The sequence below is a fragment of the Haliaeetus leucocephalus genome, unplaced genomic scaffold, assembly GCF_000737465.1.
Source record: "Haliaeetus leucocephalus isolate CR32 unplaced genomic scaffold, Haliaeetus_leucocephalus-4.0 Scaffold587, whole genome shotgun sequence".
In the NCBI taxonomy this organism is placed as follows: domain Eukaryota; kingdom Metazoa; phylum Chordata; class Aves; order Accipitriformes; family Accipitridae; genus Haliaeetus; species Haliaeetus leucocephalus.
Genome location: NW_010973023.1, coordinates 3,818,565 through 3,832,568, shown reverse-complemented (window position 1 = coordinate 3,832,568; position 14,004 = coordinate 3,818,565). Strand labels below are relative to the sequence as shown.

General features: G+C 39.8%; 1 protein-coding gene across 1 annotated transcript; it reads right to left on the bottom strand.

Annotated features, from left to right (window-relative positions):
- Positions 1-1,190: 1,190 nt before the first annotated feature.
- On the bottom strand, positions 1,191-12,976 carry CNDP1 (carnosine dipeptidase 1 (metallopeptidase M20 family)). The gene is made up of 11 exons (XM_010578004.1): positions 12,899-12,976; positions 11,926-12,069; positions 10,129-10,291; positions 8,955-9,043; positions 6,833-7,033; positions 5,317-5,401; positions 4,579-4,739; positions 3,016-3,180; positions 2,687-2,828; positions 2,134-2,281; positions 1,191-1,296 (listed from the first exon to the last, which is right to left on the bottom strand). The coding sequence occupies exons 1-11, from the start codon at positions 12,974-12,976 to the stop codon at positions 1,191-1,193; spliced, it is 1,482 nt and encodes a 493-aa protein (XP_010576306.1).
- Between the last annotated feature and the right edge of the window lie 1,028 nt (positions 12,977-14,004).

The following is a 14,004-nucleotide window of genomic DNA, read 5'->3' as shown; positions in this document are numbered from 1 at the left end:
AATATTCCCTTCTATAGACTCCACATCCACACCTTATGCTCTTAGTCACCTTTATTCTTGCAGGGAGATAGCAGGAGAGAAAAGAAAGATAGCAGCTACTTTCTGTAATTTAATTCATGTCATTTGTTTTAGCAGTAGGGATAACACTACTAAGTTTTTGGTTAAATCAGGTTCAGTTGTTTTGTTTGCACGAATTAACTACGTGTTATGGTAAAAATCACATTTTGAAATTAAAAAAATACAGATTTGAATTGTGTGATTTGTACTAGGTGTTTTGCCTAAACAGCAAACAGAGCTCTCAACTATTGTTTTCATTTCAAAATATGTCATTTGCCTTTGATAATTAGAACAATGTAAACTGATGCTTTAAAAGTAATTAACAACAACCAGTTGCTAACTGGGTGGAAAAATGCCCTTCTGATGACAGACTTTGGCTAGAACAGATGTTTACAAAAACTTTTTTCTATTGTACAAGAAGAAAGTCACATGAAGGAAACATATTACGTAGTGATTCCTAGAACTGTGCTTACAGCACAATTAGAGCAGATTTGGACTAAATGGGGGGAAAAAGCAGAATCTGGACCTGGAAATGTTTATTTACTATTGCAGTTCTATTGACCTCAGTGATTATTCCCATAAATGGATGTTTATAGGCGAGTCTTCACATCAAATTCAGCAAGCTAATTGTACTGCATTTCCTACTTACAGCGTTCTGTGAAGGACAGGGAAGAGACTAACTTGATAGTGAATCTTTCTTCAGACAATTACATAATGAAATTTTGTATGTAGTTAAGAGGAAACTACAGTGTTGTGTATTGCTCATATTCAGAAACTGGAATACAAACTAGGCAGCATGAACGTGCTGATACTACAAAACAGAAATAAAGTAATTTTAATAAAATAAATGCAAAAATTTCCTTTGCCCTGAATTTTAAAACTAAAATCTAACATATTCTACTCAGCAAGAATGAATTATCCCTAACCCTATTTTACAGCATTAGGGATAAGATCACTTGATTGACCAGATCACAAATGCATGCCATTTAGTAGTATGCCAAGTAATAGCATGGCATATATTTTTTCCACCAATTCAGACCCACTGAATATGTAATTTATATGTTTTTCCAGATCGGGAAGTTAGAAAGCCTAAGACTAAAAAAGTGCTTTGCTAATTTTCTTGTGGTGGTCTGTCAGTTCTTAATCTCCATGTTGGAAGTTTCATGTAAGTGTCGATGTAGCTTTGATATCTCCAGGAAAAAAGCTGCAAACACTTTGGTTCCTTCAATGTAGTTGTGTCTGTGGAGAAGGAAAGAAAGAGAATGAAGCCCTGTCAGGCTGTTCTACTCTTCAAATTAGCAGCATAGCCTGGTGAAGTTTTCAAAGGAATTTGCAAGATTGGTCACCCAAAAGAAGGACCCAGTGCACACAAATTCTGGACATCCTTCAATTGGCATTCCTCTGAAGGATTCACTGAGAAAACTCTTTCCGGTGTTATGTCCCCTAATTACTATTGCCTGTAGCCATAAGGGTTGAGGCTATATTGAGGGGAAACAAAAAATAATTGGAGAATAATTGTAGGATTCTCCAGTTCCTCGAGCTCAGCATGACTTGACTCAGAAGCTGCACAAACATTCAGGCAACACGCCAAACTGTCTTACCATGGTGCCTCAAAGAATGAGCACAAGTGGCAAGTTTAAGCTAATTTTGATATAATTACACTACTTCTCGTCGCTGTAATAGAAATACACCTTTATATCCATTTACATGGAAAACCATCAAAATCCTTACTTAACCATTAGCCTGCATGCATCCAACTGGCATACTTTGAAATGGATGCTGTGACAGAAGAGTGCCCGTCTGCATCATCGTCTTTTAGACCAGAGGCAAACTTCATTGGTAGTGAAATGAAAATTGCCAATGTGATGTTGTTAAGGACCGAGTAGGCACTCCATGAAAAGTGCATAGCGGTACGCAATAGGTTGGGAATTTTGCTGTCTGCTTGGCACAGCGACAAGTTTGCCAGAGACAGTAGTTTGGGAATGTCTTCCCATCTGGCTGTGCTTATTCGTGGGTACCAGGGGACTCCGGTTCTCCCCCCTTCTCTTATAGCACAAGCGGACAAACAAAAGAAACCTGCTTATTTTCTCATTCTGGGAGTGCTCCCCATCATCAGCTGCTCCGATCGGAAACATGATCACACTTTTCTGCGTTATAGTCTGAAACATTCTGGCAACAGGAACCGTTGAACCATCCCGAATAAAATCTGGATCTTCTCCAAAAACTGAAATACATGGGAAGAATTAATTCATTATTAAATGAAATAAAGGTGCTTTCTTCTGCTACCATATGTTTGAGCAGATAGCTGACATTAAGAGCTTCTGAGTAGACGTTGTTTTGAGTGTGTAGCCAATTGATTTCATGAGTCAGCTGCACTCTACAAATCTCTGGCTTCCTATCAGTACACAAAGAAACCAAATGAGGCCTTTTGGCTAATTCTGTTAAATATACCCCAATTCAGCAAGGTGTGGAGGAAGATGCGGCTGAGTTGTTCTATCAAAATCAGTAAGATTCATAGGGGTAAGTGACTGTAGGACTGAATTGGGAAAACCCGTTCGCCCTATAGGTGAGCACAATTCCCCTGCACACCTGCAGACACATTAAGAAGTGAAAAAAAGAAGGAACATACCTTTTTTTATTGCCCTTCTTGCTGCTTTATACAGCGGATTGTTAACATCAGCAAGCCAGGGCTTCGCACCCAAAGGCATAGACACTTTCAGTTTGTTTGGACTGTTCCTCCTGGAAAAGACACCCTCCAAGTGCTCCACCACCTGCGGGGAGAGCACGTTGCAGCCAGAAGCGTTCCTTTTCTTGCAACTCAAGCTTATGCCCACTTCTGCTCTCAGAAACAAATAAATACTAGAAACATTCAGTTTACTACTTTGGGTGTAAATTTGTGAGGTGCTAAGAGGGACTTAGTTTACACAGTAGAGGCCAAAGAAAAGGTTTGACTCTTACCTGTTGTTTCACAACCGAAAGGTCCATGTGGGGGACCTGACGGATTGAGAATTTGCCAATGACTTTTGCCGGAATGACTGTTTTAACTCCTGGTTCATGAAAAGCTCCTTCAATCCCATGAATAGAGAGAGAAGGGTAATGCCACAGGTGTAGAAGTATTTCTTCCTTCAAAAAAATAACATTGACATTAAAAGGGATGACAGCGGAGCCATTCACAATTTGTATAAATTGATATGAAGAAACAAGATTTTTCCATCCTAAAAATTTGTATTTGGAGACCTTTGTATTTTAAAGAGGTTTGATTTGTCTTTTAAAAGCATGTGCATATCTTTTAATTTTAAAAAATACTACTTCTTTCAGTCAACCTTTGTCTACCTTTAGAAATATTTGGATAACAGCTTTTCATGCACAACAAGAAAAGTGGAGCATTGTTTTAAAATATCTTGGAAATAAATTTTTCTAGTGTGATGAAAAATCAGAAAAACTTCTGATCTGACCATCTGTTGATCTTGGAACGTCTCACAGGAGAAACCTCTGAACAGTTTAGCCAGACCCCTCCCAGATGATAGCAGGGAAGAAATTCTACTGATGAGCATTGAATAATACAATAGCTAAGATGATAGTGTTCAGTAACCAAGTTGATCTGTTTTTCTAGAGAAGGTAAGGAGGATTTAAAAAAAAAAAAAAGGAAATGTTTCTTCTGAGGAAGAAAGGAGAAATATATAAATTGGTCTTCATGTAGAACCCCAGGGCACTGCTCCTTTCCTTGTACTCCAGTTTTACGAGACTGGAGCTTTATGCACATATAAAATTTGCACCACTTCATCCTCATATAGGTAAAGCATCAAAACTTATATAGCATAGTTACATTATACTTCTGTATTACTGATTATTACTGTCTAGCTTAGGCTAATTTGGAAGCTTTTTCATGGAAATAAAAGCATCCCTGTTAGAGCTTATACCACTATAATTACGTTAGTGATAAAAAAACGAATCACTTGTCTCCTTTCTCCCAGCTGCCACTCTTGTGCAGAGACATCTTTCTGAGCTAGCCCTTACCTGCTGGTTTTTATTTAGGATATAATTTTTAAATGCTGGCAGAGAGGTTTATAGCTTTGGGTGCTTTTTTGGCATGCTTAGCCCACATCAAAATCTGAATTAATTAAATAAAAACCACCCAAAGCACATCTGCCTAAAGCTGCCTCCCATTTTGCAGAGCTGAATACAACTTCTTTCCTACTATGTAACCTGGATGCAGGGGTTTTAATACTTATTTTGTTTGGCTGGTTAGGTATGGGTAAGAGAAGTGGTAGTGCAAGGAAGAGGGAGCAATACTGTTAGTTTTGCATTGATTATTCGTATTTCAGATCACTTTCCCCAGGTGCAGTAGCTTACATTTTCAGCAGATTAATTTTATTTACCTTTTAATGGTCTGTGCTCCTTTATTTTATTTTGAGTTTGCCATTGACTGAAAATATCTTTTAGGTTGGCTTTATACATAAATACTATGAATAGGTGATTTAAATTCTTTCTGCTGACCATTTATACAGGTTTTTATGTTACCTTGGTGCCATAGAGGAATTTTTTCACACCACTATTCTTTTTATGTTCCTCTAGATCAAATTCAATCGATTCATATAATTTCCTCTCCTCTTCTGTCAGGGCAGCAACGCTGTCGTAGATTCCAGGGATCTGAATATGACCTGTGGGATCCACAAGGCTGTCTACAAAATTAGAGAGAGATACCAGTACAAGTGGGACCCATTTCTTCCACTTGGCAGCCATAACACCTTTTTCCTTCTACCTACCTCTTTACTGAATGAGTAAGCCTAACAACTAACTACTAACAACTGTCTGCATCCATCAAGTTGTGGCACCTAACTTGACGTATTTTTCATATTTATTAATAAAATCATTGAGCTGCTGTTCGTGTGTAGCGTGTGGTGCGTCAGCCCAGCTGCCGACATGAAAACATCATCCTACTGAGATACAAATCAGTGTTAAAAAGTCAGGTTTCGCTACATGTGTATGTATTCAAGTTGCTGGCCATCCTTAAATGTTCTTGATCGATGCGTGACTGACATCAGCTTGACGGCCACATGTCCGAGGTCCTGGCCTTACTGTGGACATTCCCTTCCTCAGCTGCTGCCACCATAGCTATGCTGAGATTTGGAAATCTGGGACTCCTGCTTCAATTAGACTTGCCTTACTCGGGTCAATTAAACACAGCACTGATCTTTGTTAGGCTGATTGCTACCTGTTGCTCCCCAGTTACTCCTGAGCAATGATGTGTGTTATTACCCAGCAGAGCTATCAGGTCCGTCAGCGGCTCATGAATGATGCCTCCAAAAGTTCCAGAGTGAAGGTCCTTGCTGCCACATTCAACCTGTACCAAAACCACTGGTTACATATAAACACTCCCTACCTTATTCCTCTGCCAGGGTCTGTTTTCCGCAGAGACCGGTGGCTTCGTTTTCTTAAATGAGGCCACAAATGAATAGAAAACAATTATGTGTTTCTATTTATAAAACGGAAAACATCACGTCAGGAACAATCTGCTTTGGTGAAGACAAGATAAAGCTCTGTTGTTAACCACTGGAGAGAGAAATTCAGCTGTCTATAGCACTTAGAGGTATTTGAGAGCAAAGGTCCCTCTCCATCCACCCTTTTGCTTCAGTAAGATTAAATACATCCTAAGCGAAAGACTTGCATATTACGGTTCCTAATATTGCAGAATAAATTCTTCAAGTTCTCTATCCTTTTTATTTAATGCAAAATCTTCATAACAAAGGCAAGAAAGAACCTTACTTGTTTTGCATTAAGAAAATATATGTCCAACCTTAATTCCAAATTGCAACAAATAAGAATTTAGAGGTCTCTTGAATCATAAGGCTTTAGAATAGAGAGAGGCATTTGGTTTATTAAATGGGTTCTTTTTCCAGACACATTTTCATACTCAGGTTTATCATAAACTATTTTCCGGCAACGAACTTGTTTATTCTTCTCAAAACCTCATTACAGCCAAGTGTCTGGTAGCAGGCAGAGATCATTTTTGATGTTTTAATAGCATCATTTTTCTTAAGCAAGACATAGAAGAATTGAATCAAGGCTGCCGAGGCTCTTTTGGTTAAAAACAAATTTCATTCTTTTTCAGACATGAAGGTTAATGCAGATTTTTCTTTAGTTCTCAAGTTCTTTAATCTTCTCTCTGAATTCCTTTTATGATTCATCAGGAAGTTTCCAGGTGAGAAATTTCTGCTTTTCATTTCACAGTAGCTCATATTGGCTGCTAAATATACTACAGTGCGCCATTATTTGCTTCTGCCAATGGTTACAAAAATTTTGTGTGGCTTTTAAGCCTGGGGATCCAACTAAATGGAGTCCCTTTTAGGCAGATACGTTGCAGTAAGCAGTATCTGCTGCAAAAGGGCAGAGCAGCAGACGATGTGGTTTTGGAGTGAGAGAGTCGAGGGGTGTGGGGACGATGCTGCAAAAGAATGGAGTTGGCATGCGGAGGGGGTGACGAGAAAAGACTGGGAGAGTGACAGGAGAGTAATGGGATAGGAAAGGGATCAAGAGGAGAGAGGGAAGTGGAGAAATGATGATTGAAGAGAAGTTAATGGAAGCAAACAAGGCTAATTGAACTGAAAGGAGGAGGGAAATCTGTACAAGCCAGAAAGGATACGGAAGAAAGCTCTGTATTTGTAAATATTAAGCTTGCTCTCAGTCTTTCTCTGCATGCAGATGTAGATGTGATTACAGGTACATCAGTGCTCTCTGGTCAGGGGCCCAGCTCAAATGAACCTCTGTCCTTTACCTCCACAAAGAAGCAGGCATTTCCCCGACTCCCATAGGTAAGGGCAGGCTTCTTGTTGCTGAGCCAGGTGTTGTCCGAAATCACAATATAATCAACATCAGAGAAAAAGCACTGGTTTTCTTCTTCGAGTAACTTTTCTAGCCCCAAGGACCCTGCTTCTTCCATGCCTTCAATTACAAACTTGAAGTTCACTGGCATAGCCTAAATGAACATTAGAGAAGTCTGTGTAAGGAACAAGCATTTTCAAAAATTAAAAAAAAAATCTTTACAATCAGAAGCAGACTGGCTTGCAGTACACATTGTGTTAGCAAAAGAATGACATGGTATATATAGCTTGCTTCAGTAGAAAGGGCAGTGATAGACAGACAGTTTCCCAAAAAAACTTTTTTCCTCATGTTTTTATCTACTTTTCATTTTTGAAGGAGAATAAGTGATACCTTTTTTTCCTTCTTTGTGATTTCAGAAAACTTGCTGGACTGTCTCATTAAATGGGCTTTCTCTCAGTGCTATTAAATATTCTAATTGCTTTGGAAATTCTAACTGTGTAATAACAGTTGCATTTTCACAGAAAATTTCCTGCCTCATATTTCCACTGTTAGCGCCCATGCAGGAACCACTGTCAGAGGTCCACTGCTGTGGTTTTCCCAACACGTTATCTATCATCAGAGTTACTCACATGGTGGTAAAAATGCTGCTGGTGATTCTACTATAATTGTCCTTTTAGCACTCATGAATTCGTTTGCCTGCTAGTTCGTAAGGATGCATTTCCAAGGGTAATTAAGAGAACTTTTATTATGGCATAGTGTGAGTTAGAAATGCTGACATGTCCATAGGAGAAATAAATTTGAGCTTAGTTTCCCATTCCAATTCATTTTCTCATTACAGGTTTTAAGATGTTTTCTCTTTTGATTCAATGCTCAGATTAAATGCAGGAACAAATGCGTAGAATTAAATGAACGTGTGTTATGGATGGGTTCACCAATGGTTCATCGAACGACCACAAACTGTTCATGAATATTGTTTGATGGTCTGTGCTGTTTTCTAGGGAAAGGCTTCAAATGACAAAGATGTCTTTTTGCTTGCTTGTTAAAATGCCAAAATAGCTATTAGTGATTTGAAAAACTGGAAGGATACAGAAAGACAGCCCCATAACCATATCCACTTACAACAGCTAATTTGTAGGCAAATAACGTGTGTGTTTGCTAGCACTTAAGAGACGCTGAGGTCAATTCAGTACTGTTGATGCAAGAAAAACACCGTTTTTTCAGAAGGTTGCAAAAGGACTTTAAAAGTCAAGACTTAACACTCAATTTGTGCCGTAATGTCATAAAAGAGGCACAAACCTGTTTCTTAGCAATCTAACAAAGTGTGTCATGCAAATTCACCTTAAAGGATGCTTGCTAACCAGGTTATAAGCTTAGACTATATGTTGGTTTAGCTTTGCATGGGGATACAACTAGCCCAAAATTATTAAATATGCAGACTAATTTGAAGATAACTATGTTGGTCATTGTAGTCATTTAGGCAAAAGTTTGACTTTTGGAGATATGTCAGTCTCTAAGCAAGTATATTTGTACTTGGTTAATGCACCCATTCAAAACATTTGCTTTGATAAATTTAATACATTGTTGAAAGAACAGCCTATTACATATGAGCCTTTTTAGACACTTATTCTCTTCATACATACACATAAAATGAAGGTAACTTGTAGGTAGACAAAATCAAAGATCAGGATAATGCAACAGCAGAGATGAGTCTTCATGACCAAACTGTGATGTGTTATTTTACCATTTTAAAAGCTCTCAAGCGAATAGGGTATCAAAGCTGTTTAATGTATGTAATATATATTGAATGCTTCCCCTAGCGTGGTTTCCTCTGAATGGCAATGACAGCAATACCATATTTACATTGCATACAGACTGTTCAAAATAGAAATGCTCAAGCACAGATTCTTACTGGAGTGGGACTAGTGCCCTGTATGTAGCATTAGAAATAAGCTAATATTTCAAGATGTATGTGGTCTGTTGCGACAGAGACATATCATCTAACTCACAGGAGTGTAAATGCATCCCTCCAGAGATATAATAATAATAATAATAATAATGTCCTCACTGATACCTACTAATTTCAAAGCTCTAAATGTTTCCACTGCATTTATCCAAGCTAGGACAGGTCCTTTATTATCTGTTGCTCCACGCCCATAGAGATTTCCTTAAAAAGAAAAGAGGAAAGTTTTTAAGAAATCTTTGAAACTTCTCTTGTCACTTCAATGTAATCAGCAAAATCCTGTTGCCACAGAAGCTGTAGTGGTGTGTCAAGTGAAGTATCAAAAGAGTCAGGATTTGAGTGACTTGTTTTAAAAAAAGGTGATGGGTGTTTCCAATGGGCTGCTAACCCTTTTTAAAAAAATTTTTTTCCTTTTATATACATCATATTGTGGTTTCTGCTACGTGTCAATTTCTGAGCTTCACTTTTGTTCTTAGGAGCTGTTTGTTCACACCAGACATTCCTGAAGAGTTTGCACAATATGCAGCTTCTGTATACATCACCCAGCCCAGGGAACAAGCAGCAAAGACCCCACAGATAAATACCACAGTAGAAGTATGAAGCTACAAGTCTAGGTACGTAATTTTTTTTTTTTAAGCATTTGACCGTACAGTTATGTATGGGGACAGATTGCACTTTCATGAACAGTGATAAATTTCTGGAGGCAAACTGAGTTACCCCAGTAAGGCTGTTTGGAACTGGTCCCAACCTGTGGAATGGGCAACTTAATGGTTATAGCATGGGCCTAGGAATCAGGATTTCTGAGTTCTTGGGGTCTTACTCATCCACTGACCCTCTACCCGTCATTTTTGTTCCTTCAGTGAGTGGAGCTGTTCCTGTCCAGCTGGCTGTAGTGGAAGGACAATTACATTAAGGGGGCGGCCTCGCATTCTTCCACCACAAATGCTCCTTAGCTCCAGCGTGGCAGGTGGAGGTACTAACGGATCACGAAGCAAGAATGAGAAGTGCGAGGGAGGATAATGTTGATGCAACAACCCAACAAGACTTTTAAACCAGAAAGGGATTCTCTATTGGATACTCTAGAAAGTGACATTAACCTCACATGGCTCTTCCACACCAAATATTAGGCAGTCACTGATGGGTCTCACAACTCAAAGCTGCTGGATTTGCCCCAAAGACTTCCATGGGAGAAGTCCTCATGCTTTGGTTAAATATACAGGGAGCCTCCTTCCACTCAGAATCTGTCGTGTATTCAGATAATGATACAAAACTTATCACCAGGTACACACCATCAATTTCAGTCAGCGTGTAAGGGTCAGTTTTCCAGCCATCTTCCTTTTTGGCAGGCTGCACGTCCACGTGACCGTAGAAACATACAGTGGGGTTTTGTGGATCCTTCCCCAGTTCCCCAAGAATCACAGGAGGCAGTGGGAGGTCCTGACCATTGGGCAACTGTGCAGAAATGTTAAAAAAAAGCAACTAAGGAAAAAACCAAACCTTTGAAAACTCACAAATGTTATTAAAAAACCCTGGAATTCTCAGTATTGAAAATCCTTCTACATACTCAATTGGCTCCGATTTGATCAGGTGCACAAGTCTGACTTTGAATCCAGCTCTAACCTCCCTAGAGAAATTAAGATTTTTCTCCCCACCTGTGTAGGTTCTGCAGGGACTTTATGGAGCTCTTCTAACATTTTACTGTCATAAATGCCCTCATTACTAAACTCTTATTTCCCAGCACTGGGGAAGACAAAGCTGACTGTGTGCCGTAGTGACAAAAGCATATGTTGTGACACTGAAATAGTCAAAAGCCACACAAACTAATTTGGGGTTTGATTTCACCACAGATGGAGGGCAGGAGGTCTGTAACCTCAAATACAGAAACAAAATAAAGTTCTTCTGGCAGGAGGCAGCAGCAGCTATTTCAGACTGGTTTGAAAAGAGGTTAAGGCTCTAAAACTAATCCTGTAATGTACCGCTGTGCAGAACAGATCTCCACATTGGCCAAGAGAGGCTGGGTATCTCACAGGAGAGAGAAATAAGAAGTGCAGGAATGTGTGTACTTCCCTTGTATTCACCAGTAATATCAGTCTGCATTGGCCTGTTGCAACCCAAAAGCGTAGCTGCTTCTTGCAAAGCAATCAAAGGAAAAACTCATTTTGTGAAACAATATTTTGGCCCTAGGCAGAGAAAAGTGTCTCTGGTCTCTACTCCAACAACACGTAATCCAGTCCCCACTGCTATCGACACAGACTGTTGCTATATATTTTGGCAATCATAACTGCATGCCAAGTGCATGCTAAGGTTTTAATTTTAACTGCATTCATTACTACTATTAAATGACATAGCCTTAATATTAAAGTATTGCTGTGCTGCAAGGTCCTTGTGCTAAGACTCACAATCCTCCCCAGAAGCCTCAGAGGGAAGCAAAAGGGAAACTCTATTAGTGAACTTTCAAATTCCCGTTAGAGTAGAAATCTAACAGCCCAGGGCAGGAAATTGCCACCAGCTACAGGAAGGCAAGTAATTTAGAGACAAAGATTTCTCAGAGATTAACTCTTGCCTGTTGCTTTCCAACAATCATTAAGAAAATGGCTTGGAGCATTTGTCAGAAGCTCCCAAAACCAAAGATGATGCTTGAGATAGCTAGCCCTTTCTGTCCAGCAACATTTTTCTTATAAAAGCTACCTCCCTCATATAGACACTTTGGTGATGAACAGTGCATTAACTATCAAGCATCATTACTCAGAAGAATGTAAAAACGAGACCTGGTAAAAAAAAAAACTCAGGCCTTTTAATTTTGCAGACTGCTTCCCTCCAGTTAAAAGCATCAAACTGTCCCTGATATGCAGAGAACGTCTATTTGCATTTCAATTGTCTGTGTGGTCTCCCAAGTCTGTTCTCAGTCTGAGGAGGGACTGATTTCAGCAGGTATCATGTAGCTACAGGACTATTGATAAATTGTTACCTAGCTACCAAAAATATCAGTATGTCATAACATACATATGCATACACATAGCACTGAATGTAATAGGTAGACCACATGTGCAGATATGATGTTTTAAATGCAAGAATCAGACAAGCACCTGATGTGACCCCAGGTTTACTGAATTAACAGTGGCTCCCAGCGCTGCAAGTCTGTCTGCTGCCAACACCATCATTCGTATTACTTCTTTCCTCAGATCTGGTTGAACAGAATCACTTTGCACAGCCACCCATTCCTTAAGATCCTGCGCAGGAAGGAGAGAAGTGCAGTTAAATCACCCATGATGCTGCGGCGTTTGGCCCTCAAACATGAGAAGTGTCACGTCGGAAGATGGTTTCGTTTTTATCCCGTCACAGCAATGCCATGAATGCTATAAGGCTTCAGAATTGAGAGGAATTGCTTAGATGGGTCCCCAGGGTTGAGAGTCCTGATTTTCTAAACAGGGAGGGTGCCCACGCTTAGACATTTGCACTGTCAACCATGGATCTAAAACCCAGTGGAAGAGGAGGTGGACTAGACGCTGACCGGTTTGCATCGCAGAAATTGCATTATGTACAAATTACCTTGCTGATCCTTATGAGGATTCAGAAGTGCTCATAGCTTTAAAGCATAACTGATACTGACTGGACTGATTATGTTTCTGCCTCTTCACAAGGAACTGATTAAAATGAAAGCACAAGCCAGCATAGGACCAAGACTCCTCTCCTTGTCAAGAGCAAACCTACAAAAATCAGTTCTGATGTAAAGCAAGTGCGAGAGCATCCTATCTGGCTTGCTTCTCCCACGCAGGTGCATTTTGGCTCAGTGGAACCTCTCTCTGCCCACACTCAAAGGATGCCCACAGCCATCTGGTTTGTGGAAGTCCATGCTAATCCCTCTTCCACCTGAAGGGTCCCCAGCACAGACCGTCCCCTTGCAGCCTTGCTTTGTGAAGCACCAGTGGCACACCTCCTGCCAGACCTGGAACCCTGCTCGTTACCTCAGTGGCAAACTCCCACCTGGCACACAGAGCACAGGCCTCCGGGGCACCCGTCCCGCACTCGTCATTTCACTGCGATATAGTTAGTTCCTACCTTGATGAAATCACTTTGATGTCCATCAATGTACTGGAAGATCTCCATCTCCAGCTCTGAAGAGGATGAGGAGGACATTACCGCCTTAGGGAGTAGCACAGGGCTGAGATGGACGCTATCTGAAAGTTAGGGATAAAATTCAACACGTTAGAGATATCCTGCAATAAGCACTTCTTTTTGGTGCTAGAAAGGATAGACAATTGCAAAGCGCTGAGCCTATTTAAGTCTCAGTTAAGTTCTTCAAGCCAGGAGAAAGCATACCTGAATTATTTTATCACGTAAAACCTTCAATTGACTCATAGTCAAGTTTCTGAAAGAAAAAAAGTGGAAAAATGACCCAAGAGTGAGCAGCTGTAAATTTCTGCTTTATAGGTAAATTAGGGGAACCATTTTCTAAAGAAACATTTGCTGCATCAATTTTCAATGCACAAACCTCAAATTGTACATTCTGGGAAGACAACCCCAGTGGAAGACTTGCAAACACCAACACACACCAACAACCCAGGAGACTCATCTTTTTTTTCTTCCTTTCCAGAAGGAGGGAGAAAAATGGATTCACTGACACACGTTGCACGTTTTATGTCAATAAGGGAGAACAATCCTGGAACTGGAGAGTATTAGACAACAAATAGCTTTTGTGGTTGAATAAGAACAGTGTCAATACTGAAACACTTGATAAGTGTAGAAGTCATTTAGTACTTGCAAACTTCTCTGCCATCTTGCTTTTGATAAGTGAAGATTTAAAAACTCTAAGATTTAAAAAAGTGTTTTTCTTCCTTCCTGAAGTTTTCCCTTCCTGTTTCCTTGAAGTTCTTGCTGTAGTTTCTTGAATTGCTGTTAGCAGAGTAATACTTGGATGACTAAATACTTGACTGGGCTAAATTCAGAATAGCTGCTGTATTGGGCTGGGCGATGGGATGGACTCCAAGGTCAAAACCCAACACTTTGATTCTAAAAATATTCTATACTGGTAACAAAATGTGCAGTTGCAGGTCCATCCATAATTCCTTAACTTTGATGCATTGCTAAGGTGATAGGCTATGGTAATATTAATAATTTCAATTATGTTTCTCTGACAGAGAAGAAAGATTGAAAACCCAAGCGTG

Bases quoted from the DNA above. Each gene is read 5' to 3' on its own strand.
- CNDP1 (XM_010578004.1), bottom strand. From the start codon at position 12,976: ATGTCCTCCTCATCCTCTTCAGAGCTGGAGATGGAGATCTTCCAGTAC. The intron at 10,292-11,925 runs GTGCTTGTCTGA...ATTTCTGCACAG, and splicing joins TAAACCTGGGGTCACATCAG to TTGCCCAATGGTCAGGACCT. The intron at 2,282-2,686 runs GTATGTTCCTTC...CATGTATTTCAG, and splicing joins AAGAAGGGCAATAAAAAAAG to TTTTTGGAGAAGATCCAGAT.